This window comes from Andrographis paniculata, unplaced genomic scaffold (assembly GCF_009805555.1).
Source record: "Andrographis paniculata isolate CXL003 unplaced genomic scaffold, ASM980555v1 Contig12END, whole genome shotgun sequence".
NCBI lineage: Eukaryota > Viridiplantae > Streptophyta > Magnoliopsida > Lamiales > Acanthaceae > Andrographis > Andrographis paniculata.
This window is the reverse complement of record NW_026137402.1, coordinates 2,316,835-2,332,625: the sequence shown is the minus strand read 5'-3', so window position 1 is coordinate 2,332,625 and position 15,791 is coordinate 2,316,835. Positions and strand designations below refer to the sequence as shown.

Sequence of the window (15,791 nt, the reverse complement as noted above, 5' to 3'; positions counted from 1 at the left end):
GAGAAAATTTGGTGTATAATGTCCAATGTTAATTTGAGCAAACAATTCTGGGCTGAAGATGCCACATATGCAAGTCATCTAATTAATTGACTATCATAAGCTGCATTTAAAGACAAAACACCTTTAGAGGTATGGTTTAATAAATTCACAAATGATTATGATTTTTTACATGTGTTTGGTTAACTGCATATTATGTTGTGAAAGAATCAAAGCTGGATCCAAAGGTGAGAAAAACTATCTTCATAAGAATATTATCTGGTGTAAAAGGATATTGGTTATGGTGCCCAGAGATGAAAAAAAAAATAATCTGTAGCAAGAATGTTTGTGACTATGCGGTTGCTTTAGGGGTAATTTGAGTAATGAATTGTACTTCATTCGTTCCATATAATATGAATGCATTACTCTATATATGAGAATTTAGGTAAAATATAATTAGTAAGTAATTAAGAAGTGTATTAGTAAAAATAATTATAGATTAAGATTAAAATAACTAAAATAGTTTAATTAAAATTAAAAAATTTCTAAAAATTAAAATTTAAAATATAATTAAAGTGTATAATTATATTTCTTAAAAAAAAGGACAAATTATGTAGGATTGACGAAAATAGAAAATAGGAACAAATTAGGTAGAACAGATGGAGTAATTGGGTAGTGAACTTTTACCCATTTTGTAATTTTATTTTATTTATTCAGTCCACCAAAACGCAAGAGTTCATGTATGATTATGAGACATGAATAAAGAATAATTATAATGGATATAATAAGAAATATAAATTTAAAAATATATAATTAAATATACTAAGTTAGGTTTAATCAAATCGAAAAAATATATAAAAAAAAAAATCGAAATATGTAGTATATGCATTTGAATGGAATTTACTTCATTAACCAAAAAGTGGGTTCGATTCCATGGTTCGGTCCGCCATTTGACCACTCTAAGAGTGTGTTTCTTTAGGTTGAGTTGGAAAAAATTAATTTGAGTTTGGTATTCTCAACCATTCTTTAAAGGTGTGTTTTTATTAGTTGAGTTTGCAAAAAATTGGTTGGAGTTTGATTTTAAAATAATATTTGATAAGATGTTTTGTGTATAAAAAGAAAAAAAAAGTACAGTCAAAATAATTAAATTTAGAAAATTTTGATTAAAAAAAGAAAAAAAAAAAGACCTTAGAGTTCAAAGTTTCCATTGGTTACGCAATGAAAACTTGGAGCCGAATATGTTATTTACTGGGCCAAAGGCCCAAAATGTATGGATAAACAGTTGGAAGTCCAATCTACTATCAAGACGACGTCGATTTCTAAGAACAGCGGTTACGATTTTGGCTGGACTGAACTTTTTAAAACCACCAACGTCATCCATCCACGCGCTCCGAAACCCTACTCCGCTGCGTCTGGTAATTCAGGCGTAACATCTCCGCAATGGAGGATCCCATGGTGGCCGATGGAGCGGCCAACGACGCCTGCGAACTTGATTCTTCAGAGCAGGTTCAAGCTGTACCAGACGCGGCGGCGGAGCTGGTTACTAAATCCATAGCTCCGGTAAAAAGGGAGTTCCTTCGGCCGCCGCCTCTCAGAAATTGCGATAGCAACAATAGCAATAAAAGTGAAGAGAAGTCAGTCTCTCGAAGCGACGGCCGTCCGGCGCCGGTGCTCAAGGAGAAGAAATCCAAGCGCCAACTAAAACGCGAGCGCCGTGAGGTTGGATGTTAAGTTGTTTGTTTCGATGGTTTGATTGTAATATGTGAAATGAAGTAACGCGCATACTTGTTTGTATGAAATGGCGATCGTTGTTGTTTGGGATTGGATGATTTTTTTTTTTGGCTGATTATGATGGATTGGTTGGTTTTTTTTGCTTGGTGGTTAGTAGATTCGGTGCTTTCATTTTGTGGGGAACTAAAAGCTGATAATGTATGGTGTAGGAACGGAAATCTGTGCTGCATATTTGTCCGGAGGTAGCAAGAAGTGGTGATGCTAATTCATGTCCTTACAATGATAGTTGTCGTTTCAGCCATGATTTGGAAGCTTACAAAGCTCAGGTAGACTTCACAATACACACTCTCTCTCTCTCTCTCTCTCTCTCTCTCTCTCTTATATATATATATATATATATATAATGAGTAGATATTCTTTATGTGCTGAATTGACACATCATAATCTATATAAGAAATGTTGAACGGTAAAACACTCAAATCGTTAATAATTGATTCTCTTTTAATTTAATGTTGACTATCTTCAATGCAAAAATGAATAATAAATTACGTAGTCTCAGAATTGTGAGGTGTTAGAACTAGATATCAATAGTTAGTTAGTTGATTATTATTATTTTGAAAATTAGTGGGTTTAAATAATGCAGTTTTGTGGACTGCGCGTTAAACTATATATAAAAGAAATTCTATGCTGATGAACCATATGAGAAATTTATTGAGCCATAATGGTGTGATGTCATCTATTTAATTCAGCCCAGGTTTCGGATTGATGTATTATCAGACACACAAATTTCTGATCCAAAATGCTATTGAGGAATGATGGTTCACTTTATCTGATTTTCTTATCCTGTTTAAGCTATGGACCAATTTATTCTGCTGTAATTGTTGCAGAAACCAGCTGATTTAGATGGCAAATGCCCTTTCATGGGTAGTGAGGGGCCGTGCCCTTATGGTCTGGCTTGTAGATTTGCAGGCACGCACATCATTGCCAATGGTGAAGTCAATAATGGTACAATCAATGGTGATAAGAGAAGCAGTGAAATGAATGTCTTAAAAAAGGAAGTTCAGAAGCTTTTGTGGAAGAACAAAATGAAGTTTCCCAAGGCCGAAGCTTCACTCAAGCTTCTTGGGCTTCTGGTAAGGATGTAATTCTTATGTCCACAAAGTATATGTTCATTTGAGTTGACATGAGTATTGATGAATATAATATTTATATTGATTGATTATGATATAAAATATGGGTGTTTTTGGAAGTATACGAGTGTGTAAATAGTTGTAGCATATTTTAAATAAGTGTAATGTTAAAAGGTATAGACGAAGGAGGGTGTAAGAGTTTTTGTTGTAAATGGATAATGTATATATTCTGTGGACAAACGAAAAAGAAAAACAAGCATATATTTGGTGGATAGAGTGAGTAATATTTTACACTTAACAACTTCATCCTACGCAATTGTATTTCACCTGTCGAAATTTCTTTGTCAGCATGTTTTTTACATCTATGAATTATTGTAGGGACAAGGAAAAAACAAGAAGGTGGAGAATAAAGGCGATGATACTGAAACAATTGCCAATGGTTCTCAAGATGTTGCTGTCGAGGCTTGTTATAGGGCAAACAATGAGATGGTCTGTCCTACTGAAGTCTTGGAACAAGAAAAACCTGACGTGGCTGATGAACATAGACCGCCTAAGAAGACTAAATGCTCAGTAGATGAAGCTTGTTCTGCATTGCATAATGGTTTGTTGGAAAACCTTGATATATGCTTCAAGTGCATTGTATTATGAGAAAATTTTGTTTGATTTTGTCTATCCTAGCAGGGCAGATTCTCCACGAGAAAGACCATGACAAAATCTATGAACAGAGTGAACAGGAAACCATAGTTGAACAGAGTAAAATCGATCCGATTGTTGAGCAAACTGAGCCCAAAAGCATTGTTGAAAGCATCTCTGAAGACAATGATAAATGCCTGAGGTTAAACTCAAGGGAAAAGAAGCTTATTGACTTCAGGGAAAAGCTCTATCTTGCGCCACTGACAACTGTAGGAAATCTACCATTTCGCCGTGTCTGCAAGGTTCTGGGAGCTGATGTTACGTGCGGTGAGATGGCAATGTGCACGAATCTTTTGCAGGTTTGCAAAATACACAATACCACCTAATTTTTGTTGGTAATAGTTAACCGTCTGAAAACAGCTGCTTTTTGTGGTTCTACACTATGGAATATTTGTAGGGTCAAGCTTCGGAATGGGCTTTGCTCAGGCGTCATTCCTCAGAGGATTTCTTTGGCGTCCAGATCTGTGGTGCATATCCAGATACTGTTGCGAAAACTGTTGAACTTATAGAGCAAAATTGCTCAGTTGATTTCATTGATATCAATATGGGATGCCCGATAGATATCGTTGTGAATAAAGGTGCTGGATCTGCCCTTCTTACAAAGCCGATGAGAATGAGAAGTGTTGTTGAAGCCTCTTCGAAAGCCGTTGACACACCTGTGACCATAAAGGTATACTTCTGAGCTGTTGCATTTTTGATTGGTTTGTTGTGGCAGTGCTAGAGTTAGAGTATTTAGTTTCTGATAACCTTTTCCATGGCAAAATACAATATTATTGTTAAATTATATGGAGAATAAGCTGCACGTGTTAAAACGAAATATTTGCTTCAGAAGTTGTCTCTTAATATATGAAGCATTAATACATCTGTTGAGACAAACCTATATATATTTAATTTCTGTAACTGTTCTATACAATCCCAGGTACGGACAGGTTATTTTGAGGGCAAAAACCGGATTGATTCATTGATAGCAGATATTGGAAGCTGGGGAGCAAGTGCAGTAACCGTGCATGGTCGTACAAGGCAGCAACGGTACAGCAAACTTGCTGATTGGGAGTATATTTACCAATGTGCAAGAACAGCCACTCCTTCAAGCTTGCAAGTCCTTGGAAACGGTGATGTGTTTTCGTATTTGGATTGGAACAAGCACAGGTCTGAATGCCCTTCGCTCGCCTCATGTATGATTGGTCGAGGGGCATTAATCAAGGTCAGTATTCATGCTTTCTGAAGCATCTGCATTCAGTTTCAAGTTTTTTGCTTTCTTGTATTTGATTTTTCTGCCCAATCCTGTGTCGAAATGCAGCCCTGGATATTTACTGAAATTAAGGAACAGAGGCACTGGGACATTAGTTCCGGAGAGCGGCTTGAAATTTTGAAGGATTTCGTACGATTTGGTCTTCAACATTGGGGTTCTGACACAAAAGGTAACACATGTACTTTTTTTGCATGTTTATTATTAGTATTATTACTATTATAAGATTTGTGCAGCTGTTATTGTTTGATCTAAGGCTTTATACGAACGGAGTCGAGCTTTACCTTAAATAAGTTGCTTTAGGACTTGAGTTCAAAAAGGAATCAAAATAGTTGTTTGGGGGAATTATACATTTGGTCCCATTAGTGGAGCCGTTTATTATTTTCTTCCTTATTTGAACCTTGTCTAGAAATGGTACAATATCTTGTTTATTGATATTTTGGTTCTCCAACAAATGTGCTAACATAGCCGTGTAGAAAATGCTCACATCAAAATGCTAATTCACACCGGGAGGCCACATTAGCACAGGTACATACTTAGTTGTGGTCATTGGAGGGGACCAAAATTTTTACAACCAACATGATGTCAATGCTATTTTCAGATAGAGTTCACATAATTTTACCGGGCTATTTTTAACGATATACTCCATCCTATCTAAATAGTTTTATTTTCCATTTAGGATTATATCATCTAAATAATCCTTTTCCACATTATAGTTTATTTTCCCCTACTCAATTACAATTTACCTTTACCCTTATTTCTATCTACCTAAATATCATCCTACGCATCATGCTCGACCCCACTAAATTTAAGGATATTTGAGAAATTTTCATTTCACACACTACTTACCAATATAACATTTTCCCTTAATCTACTAAAAAATTCTTTGGAGACAATTTAGGTGGGATGGTGTGAGTATTAATGATGAAATGCACAACTTTATAAATATGTATGTATAGGAGTTGGATTGAGTTGAGTTGAGTTGAGTTGAGACTTGACTTTTCATTTGTTTTTTGATGTCGAGAAGGAGCCTTAGGTGTTTCCACTCTCTCTGTTATTATTATTATTATTATTATTGTTATTATTTTTTGATAGGAGACTCTCTGTTACATAGTTTCTGTTGAGTGTACTATATGTTTATGTATGTATATATATATATATATATATATTGAAAAGCCTATGAGGTAGGTTGTTGAATGGAATGGAATGGCAGGAGTGGAGACGACCAGGCACTTCTTGCTGGAATGGCTTAGTTACACATGCAGATACATCCCAGTTGGCCTGCTAGAGGTCATTCCCCAAGGAATTAATTGGCGACCCCCCTCGTATCATGGCCGTGACGATCTTGAGACCTTAATGGCTTCTGACTCTGCTGCCGATTGGGTATGTATATACTATATGTATGTATGTAGCTCTGTTTGGTTTCGAATTTGAAATCTTCTGAATGAAAAGTAAGTTTAGATTTGATTTGCTATGCTATGTTTTAATGAAAAAGAAAAAGGGTTTGAGATTGATTAATGTATTTGGGGTTGGGACACAAATTGAGATGAGAAAAGAACTAGTAGGAAGGCATATGCTTGAACCACGCGGTCATAAGTTCGCCCACCGCATTGGTTATGCCATATAGCCTCTATTTAGATTGATATTTTTGGAGTTTGTAAGAAAAAATAAGTATATAATATGAAATGAAAAAAATTATTTAAACTAATAGTGTCACTTCAAAAAGTATGTATCCATTTAAAGAGAGCCATGATTATTGTCATTGTTGTTTATGGTGCAGATTAGGATATCAGAGATGTTACTTGGCAAAGTGCCTTGTGGATTCACCTTTGCTCCCAAGCACAAGTCCAATGCCTATGACAGGGCAGACAATGGCTAAACAAAACAAAACACGTGGGTCTCTCTCTCTCTCTCTCTCTCTCTCTAAAATTAAAATCATATGATATCTATCTTATCTTATCTTGAATCCATCCACATTTCTGTACTTCTTCTACTACTGCTGCTGGAGCTCTGTTGTATTACTAGTTTCTATAAATACCATAGATAATTTTTTGGTGTTAGTTATTTCAAATGGTTTTTAACAAAGAGGATGTCAGTATGATGATGATGTTGAATTTATTTGTTGATGATAACATAAAAAGAACAATCATGCATGCAATTCGTGTCACGAAATCACAAGTTTTTCATTGCACCTTTGGGAGCTTTGGGAATATTTAATATTATTTATGCAATAATTTTTCAAAATATATTAAATTCATTTTCTCCATAAACTTTTAGCACCTGTTTCTTTAGCATAGTTTTTTCAAATTTTATATTTGAATTGTTTTTTTTTTTTTTTCCTCACAAAATATCCTATTAAATATTATTTTCATATCAAATTCAAATCAAATTTTTTCCAAAATCATCAAAAGAAAAACAACTGATAAAATAGATCATACTTTGTTTTCGGTAAAGGTTTTTAAAGCATTTAAAGTTTTAAGAAATGGGAAAAAAATACTTAAACAAACTATTGTATTAAATAGTTTTACGTTCCATTCATTGTGTTTATATGATTATTGTTTTTCTAAGTGGAAGAATCTAAAATTGTAGAAAGATTATATTGAATTGGGATCGAGGGAGAGTTATGTTTCTTTAATCGAATTTCTTCGGATTTTATTATTTTTTTTTTCTTCTTACCAAATATTTTATCAAACGTTATTTTCGTACCAAATTTCAAACAATTTTTTTTTTTTTTCAAACTCATGGAAGGAAACACATCATAAATTTTTATTATTATAATTTAAAAAAAAATAAATTTCATGAGTTTAATTAAGTTGAGTCAAAATTTTGAAAGTGTGCATGTGAACAAAATTTATAAATACAGAGAAGAGAGACATGAAACATAGTTGAGCAGGATTACCTTACCAAACAAAAGAAAAGAAAGCTGTTGTTGCTACCCACCCAATTAAAAGGAGAGAATCGTCGTTAACCTATATCTAATAAGTAACTAAATAAGAGACTGAGACGGTTACGAAGAAGATGCTGATGGACTTTGCCTCTTTACTCCAATTCACACTGTTATTCTTATTGTTGCCATTTCGAAAGCATGCCAGCCTCCATCCACACTCCCTCTCACTAAACCCATCACCCACAAAGTCCCCCATTCTCTTCACCTTCATCCTCATCTTCCCGTCACCGTCGGCGTCGGCGTCGGCGGCACCGGATACTTCCCCGAAAAGCACGCATAGCAGAAGCTCCCTGAATCCTCTCCCAGCAGCTTCTTCAAGCTGTCGATCGACAGAAACGCCAACGAGTCCGACCCTATGAACTTCCTCACTTCCTCCACATTCATCCTATTCGAAATCAACTCTTCCGAGCTCGGCGTATCCACTCCATAATAACACGACGCTATGATCGGCGGGCTCGCGATTCTCATGTGCACCTCCTTCGCACCCGCTTCCTTCAACAGCCTCACAATTTTCGAAGATGTCGTCCCTCTCACAATCGAATCGTCCACAACCACCACACGCTTTCCTTCCAAAACCGCCCTCACCGGCGACAGCTTAAGCTTCACGCCAAAGTCCCTAATCTTTTGCGACGGCTCGATGAACGTCCTGCCTACATAATGCGACCTGATCAAACCCTGCTGGAAAGGAACTCCGGCTTTCTCAGCGTACCCGAGAGCAGCCACGACTCCAGAATCAGGCACCGCAATCACCACGTCACAATCCACAGGCGATTCCGTTGCCAAAATTTCACCAAATTTATGCCTTGACTCATACACCGATCGCCCAAATACCTCTGAATTCGGCATAGCAAAGTATATGTGTTCAAAAATGCACGATTTCGCCTCTTTATGAGGCATCAGACACAATGATCTAACACCTTCTTTATCCACCACAAGTACTTCGCCGGGATAAACTTCTCGTTCATATGTCGCTTCAATCAAATTCAACGCACAAGTCTCGGAGGCAAAAACAACAGCTCCATTGCTCCTCCTTCCCATCACTAATGGCCTAAAACCAAAAGGATCACGAACAGCAACCAATTTATCCTCAGTCAGAAACACCATGGAATAAGCTCCCTCAAGTTTCTCACAAGCTTCTACTATTCTCATAAAAAACGGCCGCGCCTTAGAAATCGCAATTAAGTGAAGAACAACCTCAGTATCGGAGCTCGTATTAAAAATCGATCCGTTCTCTTCCAGCTCCGCTCTCAGCGTCTGATAATTCACCAAATTACCGTTGTGCGCAACTCCGATGGATCCGAAACGATAACCGGCGACGAAAGGCTGGACGTTTTTAAGCATAGAAGCTCCGGCGGTGGAATATCTAACATGACCTATGGATATGTCTCCCGGCAGTTTATCCAACTTCGATTCGCTGAAAACCTCTGATACGAGACCGACACCGGTAATAGACTGGAGGTTTCCGTCGTGCACAGTAACAATACCTGCGCCTTCTTGACCGCGGTGCTGGAGCGCGTGGAGCGCCAAATAGCATAGGCGCGAAGCCTCAGGGTCTCCATAGATTCCGACCACTCCGCATTCCTCACGAGGCTTATCGTCATCGTCGTCGGCAAAAAATGCGCTATCAATATCGGGATTATCCGATTGCTTGACGATATCGGAGATTGGATTTTTTGAAAGCGCTATATGGCCTAATTTATGGGACGATTTGGGAGAGAGTACAAAGGATTTGGAAAAGGGCGGAAGTGGTGATAGGCTGGCGGAGGACGACGCCGGAGGATGAACGAAAGCGGTGCGAGAGACGACGGCGGCGACGGCGGTGGCCATGGGAGATTTGAAGAAAGGCGGTTGGGAGCGATGGGCTGTGAATGGCGGAAAGGAGGCGGACTAGGTTTTCGTATTTATATGGTTATACTCTTTATAGGCAGTGACGTATTGTGCCTCACAGCAGATTCTTATTGGTCTGTCACCCGAATAAGGTGACCGCACTGACCGGATATTTTTCCTATGAATTACCGACTATGTGAGTGCGAATTTATATAGATATCTATATCAGCAATTACAGTTCGCAATGGAAAGTACTTGTAAATTATCATCTAACTAATAAATATTACTAATATTAATATTACATTTGAGTCTTTATTTATTATATATAATTGGAGTAACCAAATACCAAATAAAATAATGAAGTTGCATTTGGCTCTTTATTAATAGTTTGTGTTTCTCCGGCACAAACCTGAGCTGTCCGGTTTGGGGCAGACGTCTGACATTTTTTTTTTTTTTTTAAATTCAAATTATAAATGTAAATTAAAATTTTTACAATATATATAATTTAATGAAATATACAATATATATAATTTGGTAGAGAATAATTTTTTATAATATAATAAATAAAAATTTAGAAATATATATATGTAAATATAATATAAAATTATAATTAAATTATATAAATTAATACATATTTATATTATTATATTCGTAGCCATCAAATCAATACACATCAAAACTTTTCGAACTTAACCCAAATCTAAACAAAACACATAAATTCAAACTCATCTCAGAATTCAAATAGAAACCAAATCTAAATCCAAATTTCATCAAACCCTCCTAAAACAGTTCGAATTTGTTTGCAATTTTCTTTAGGCAAATTATATAAAACTATATTTTTTTTTTGTTTAAATATATATATAATATTTCTATTTTATTTATTATGTAAAGTTTTATATGTTAAATTAAAGTATGTAAAAATACTTATACAAATAAAATAGATAAAATATTTTAAATAATTTTATTTGAATATAAATAAAATAATGATTAATTATATATATATATATATTTAAAGTTTAGTAACACTTCATCTAAAAAACCATTAAATAAATTTATTTTATTAAAAAAAAAACATATTAAAATATTTTACCATTTTCTGGTGTACATAACTATACTTGTGTACAATCAAATGTTATATTTAGACGAAAAATATGTATTTTGCATACTTTAATTTAATATAAAGAATTTTACAAAATAAATAAAATACGAGATATTTTGTGTGTTTATATTAAAATACAAAATTGTGTTATATAATTTATCTTTTTCATTAGGTAAAATTGTCCATAATCCCCGTGGTTTCGAAACTCAATGTAAATCTTCCATATAATTTAAAAATTGCATAATACACTCGTATACTTTTAAAAATATTGCATGAAATTACTTTTATATTTGTGTAATGGAAATGTGATTTCTCATATATATATTTTGCATGACGGAGATTTTATACAACGTTTTTTAAAGTACAAGAATATGCTATGTAATTTTTTAAGAACAAGATGTTGGGGTGCAAACCCAAGTCCCACATTGGAAGCTGTGAAGAAAAATTTCACACCTTATAAGTCCCAAGTGAACTCCACTAGTACGAGGCCTTTTGGAGAATATCCAAAAACAAATCCGTGCGGGCTCAGCCCAAAGCGGACAATATCATACTAGTGCTGAGTTGACCCAGTCCCAACATTGGTATCAGAGCGCGAGGTTAAAAGCTGAACGCGGGCTGAATTTGCTATCCTAGTTGCAAAGAGAAATTGGTAAAATTTGCCCCAATTGGTAACGGATGACTAACCCTTGAACTTCTATGTGTTAGATGATATTTGGGTATTTGTGATTGTTGAATATATGATTAGCTGTGTGAATTATTCGTTAATATGTCGTCTGATTCGATGGAAAAATTGATTTTTCGATTTGGCAACAAAAAATGAAAGGACTTTTAGTAACTCAAAAAGTTTCCAAAGCAATTAATGGTGATTATAATGCGTTATTGACAGATGAGAGAAAGGCTGAAATAGATGAATGTGCTTATTCTCTGATTATCTTGAACTTGTCTGATTCTGTGATTAGAAAGGTAGGAAAACTTAATTCTACGAAAGAATTATGGGAAAGATTAGAAGAGCTTTACATGGAAAAATCTTTGCCAAACAAACTGTTCTTACTTGAAAAGTTTTTCCGTTTTAAACTTGATTTGAATCGAAACATTGATGAAAATTTAGATGTTTTCACAAAGTTAGTTAAAGATATAAAACAAACAGGCGATAAGAATATTGATGAATATATCCCTATTGTTCTCTTGAAGGCTACTCCTGACTCTTATTCAGATGTTAAGTCTGCTATCAAATATGGTAGAGATAATATAAATCTTGAAACTGTCATGAATGGATTAAAAAGCAAAGAACTTGACTTGCATGCAAATAAAAGTCATAAACATGCTAGTTATGAAGTGATGTTTGCTAGGGGTAGATCACAAGTTAGAAAAAATACAGAAAACCAAAAGAATAGGGGAAAGAGTAATGAGAGATCTAGGTCTAAGTCTAGGCCTAAGAACATAAAGTGTTACAACTGTGGGGAACCCAACCATTATGCTAAGCAATGTTCACATCCTAAGAACTTTAAAAACCAACAAAATGAGCATGCTAATATGACTATAGGAAATGAATATATAGGTGATGTTTTCATGGTTAAAGTAAGTTGTGCTGTTGTTAATACTATATGTGCTAATGAGTGGTTGCTTGATTCTGCGTGTACCTTTCACATGTCTCCTTTGAAAAACTTGTTTTCAAACTATAGGTCTATTTCGGATGCTAGTGTTTCAATGGCAAATGAAAAACTTTGTAAAATTGTTGGTATAGGTGATGTTTGTCTAAAGTTTGACTCTGGCTATGTGCTAACCTTAAGGGATGTTAGGCATGTTCCTGATTTGTGCAATAACTTGATTTCATGTGCTGCACTAGATGAAAGTGGATTAATAGGAAAATGGGGAAATGGCGTTATGAAAGTCTTAAAAGGTTCATTTGTTGCATTTAAGGCTGTTAGACAAAATAATTTGTACGTTGCTTATGTTGAACCAAATTGCATGCCAAATGTGAATTCTGTTGTTAATGATAAAACTGAATTGTGGCATAGAAGATTAGGTCACCTTAGTGATAAAGGTCTTGAAATATTAAAGAAAAATGGTTTTCTTGAAAATGATAAGATTACTACTGTGCCTTTTTGTGACTCGTGCGTTTATGGTAAGCAACATAGGGTAAAATTTGATTTGTCCCATGCTCCTAAAGTGCCTAAATGTAAGGATGTGCTTGAATATTTGCATGCTGATGTGTGGGGTTCTGCTCCTGTTCCTACTCAAGGTGGGAGTCGTTATTTTCTGTCGGTAATTGATGAATTTTCACGAAAAGTTTGGATTTTTCTATTAGAACAAAAATCAGATGTTTTTGAAAATTTTCAAGCATGGAAAAAGTTAATAGAAAATCAAACAGGTAAGCGCATTAAATTTTTGAGAACAGATAATGGTCTTGAGTTTTGCAACAATTTGCTTGATTCATTATGTGCTAAATCAGGTATAACTAGACATAAGACAGTTCCCTATACACCCCAGCAAAATAGGGTGGCGGAACGAATGAATCGAACTCTTATTGAAAGGGTGAGGAGCATGTTAAACTCCTCGGGCCTTCCAAAGAGTTTTTGGGGGGAAGCTGTTACTACAGCTGCATATTTGATTAATAGGTCTCCTTCTGTGCCACTTGGGGGTAAGTGTCCTGAATCTGTATGGTCGGGTAAGAAACTTGATTTTTCCAATTTGAAAGTATTTGGGTGTACAACATATGCTCTATATAAAGGTGATAAACTTGAACTTAAAGCTGTGAAATGCGTTTTCTTAGGTTATCCTTTAGGAGTAAAAGGATATAGGCTATAGTTAAAAGATGAACCAGGTTTCAAAGTACTAATTAGTAGAGACGTCACCTTTAATGAAAACGAGATGCCCTGTCTGAATGTGCCAAATACTGAAATAGATTTGACTTCAAATGAGGTAGAGCCAAATAAGGTAGAGCCAAATAAATTGGAAATTTCTGAAAAGTTGCATGACAAATCTGATTCTCATGATAAGTTGCTTGAAAATGACCTATCAAATGCTGAAAATTCTGAATCAGAATATGAGAACATTGAAAACTACCAACTTACGAGAGATAGGACTAAGAGAACCACTAAGCAACCGTCTAGATTTGATGAATACGACTTGACTTCTTATGCTTTTAGTGTGTTCGAGACATTAGATGGAAATGAACCTAAGTCCTATGAAGAAGCTTTTAAATCTAAACATGCTGAAAAATGGTTAAATGCAATGCATGATGAAATGAATTCCTTGCATGTTAACAATACATGGATTCTTGTTCCTAGGCCAACTAATTGTTCTATTGTTGACTGCAAATGGATTTTCAAAGTCAAAAATGAAAATGATAATGTTAGATCTAAAGCTAGGTTGGTAGCAAAAGGATTCACTCAAAAAGAAGGGATTGATTACACTGAAATTTTCCCACCTGTGGTTAAATATACTACGGTTAGGATAATGCTTGCCTTAGTTGCTCACTTTAATTGGGAACTAAAACAAATGGATGTTAAAATTGCTTTCCTACATGGTGATCTAAGTGAGAAAATTTACATGAAACAACCTGATGGCTTTGTAGATAAAGGTAAGCCTGATCTTGTGTGTCTACTGAAGAAATCTTTGTATGGTTTGAAACAATCACCTAGACAGTGGAACATTAAATTCGATGAGTGCATGAGATCATTAAAATTCACAAGAAGTAATTTTGACCATTGCTTGTATTTTATGAGATCAAATGATGTTCCTGTTTTCTTACTTATTTATGTGGATGACATGTTATTGATTAGTCCTTGTGTGAATACTATCAAGCATGTTAATGACTGTTTGAGCAATAAGTTTGACATGAAATATTTGGGTGATGCAAAGAATATTCTTGGTATAAACATTATTAGAGATAGGGCTGCTTTCACACTTTTGTTAAATCAATCTGCATATATTGAAAAAGTCTTGAAACGATTCTGTATGTCCAATGCAAAGTCAACTAATGTGCCTCTAGCTTCTCATTTTGTGCTAAGCAAAGATCAATGTCCTAAATCTGAATCTGATATGAATTACATAAAAGATGTGTCATATTCGAATGCTATAGGCTCTGTGATGTACTTGATGAATTGCACTAGACCTGATATTGCATATTCTGTGTGTTGTTTGAGTCGTTTCATGTCTAATCCTGGAACTGAACATTGGAATGCAGTCAAGTGGTTATTTAGATATTTGTGTGGTTCTAGTAACCTAGGGCTAAAATTTGGAAAATGTGTTGAAGGAGTAAAATTGAAAGGTTATGTGGACTCTAATTATGCGAACGATAGAGACAATAGAAAATCTACAACATCCTATGTGTTTACTTTGTGTGGCTCATGCATAAGCTGGAAATCACAACTCCAACATATTGTTGCTCTATCTACTACTGAATCAGAATATGTTGCGATAACTGATGTTCTAAAGGAAGCGCTGTGGCTAAAAGGTTTGCTTTCTGAAATTGAAATACTGCGTGACAATGTGACAGTCTATTCTGATAGCTAGTCTGGAATCCAATTATGCAAGAATCCTGTTTTTCATGATAGAACCAAACACATAGATGTTAGGTTTCATTTTATACGGGACATAGTTGCAAAAGGGTCAGTCAAGCTTGAAAAAATACCTTCTCAATTTAACCCTGCTGATATGGGAACCAAATCTCTATCTGTTTCCAAGCTTCAGTCATGTTTAAATATGTTAAATTTTGATACATTGGATTAGAACCATGTCTGCTCTTCATTGATAGCATGTATTATTTCTCTGTGATTAATATATGCTCTACAGAATTGACTCCGTGTTAAGATTGCAGGAATAATGGCGACGATGATAGCATGTTCCCACTCTCGATTGCCCTCTAATGTAACCACGAGGGTCGACTAGAAACAAGGTAGAGATTGTTGGTGTGTTTCTGCGTCAACCCACACCCAAACCCAGATCCACCCCGACCCTTTGCGACCCGATCCAAGAACCGACCCGGTTTGTTTTTTTATCTCCTTAAATCAAACCGATCTCTCCCCATTCTGTTCGATCGTTTGAATCGGTCTCTCATCCATTCCGTCATTCACGGTGCTATCCCTATTTCTTCGAGATTGATTGAGTCCACCATGGGTGTTGATAAGGTAAGGT

At 35.4% G+C, this 15,791-nt stretch overlaps 2 protein-coding genes across 4 annotated transcripts; one reads left to right on the top strand and one right to left on the bottom strand.

Annotated features, from left to right (window-relative positions):
• The first annotated feature begins 1,318 nt into the window (after positions 1 to 1,318).
• On the top strand, positions 1,319 to 6,880 carry LOC127254483 (tRNA-dihydrouridine(47) synthase [NAD(P)(+)]-like). Of its 3 annotated transcripts, none has more exons than XM_051279606.1 (10): positions 1,320 to 1,695; positions 1,917 to 2,033; positions 2,595 to 2,840; positions 3,216 to 3,438; positions 3,519 to 3,829; positions 3,928 to 4,200; positions 4,450 to 4,734; positions 4,831 to 4,951; positions 5,993 to 6,162; positions 6,560 to 6,880. In XM_051279606.1, the coding sequence occupies exons 1-10, from the start codon at positions 1,417 to 1,419 to the stop codon at positions 6,656 to 6,658; spliced, it is 2,124 nt and encodes a 707-aa protein (XP_051135563.1). In that variant the 5' UTR covers positions 1,320 to 1,416; the 3' UTR covers positions 6,659 to 6,880. The 3 variants fall into 3 exon arrangements, with proteins under 3 accessions (XP_051135573.1, XP_051135563.1, XP_051135554.1); XM_051279597.1 differs by having other exon boundaries at positions 3,516 to 3,829; XM_051279616.1 differs by lacking the exon at positions 6,560 to 6,880 and having other exon boundaries at positions 1,319 to 1,695; positions 3,516 to 3,829; positions 5,956 to 6,151.
• A 706-nt stretch (positions 6,881 to 7,586) lies between these two features.
• LOC127255740 (amidophosphoribosyltransferase, chloroplastic-like) lies at positions 7,587 to 9,631 on the bottom strand. The gene is given in 3 exon segments (XM_051281457.1): positions 7,587 to 7,892; positions 7,894 to 7,961; positions 7,964 to 9,631. Coding segments are annotated over 3 exon segments (1,722 nt in total). The 5' UTR covers positions 9,554 to 9,631; the 3' UTR covers positions 7,587 to 7,828.
• Between the last annotated feature and the right edge of the window lie 6,160 nt (positions 9,632 to 15,791).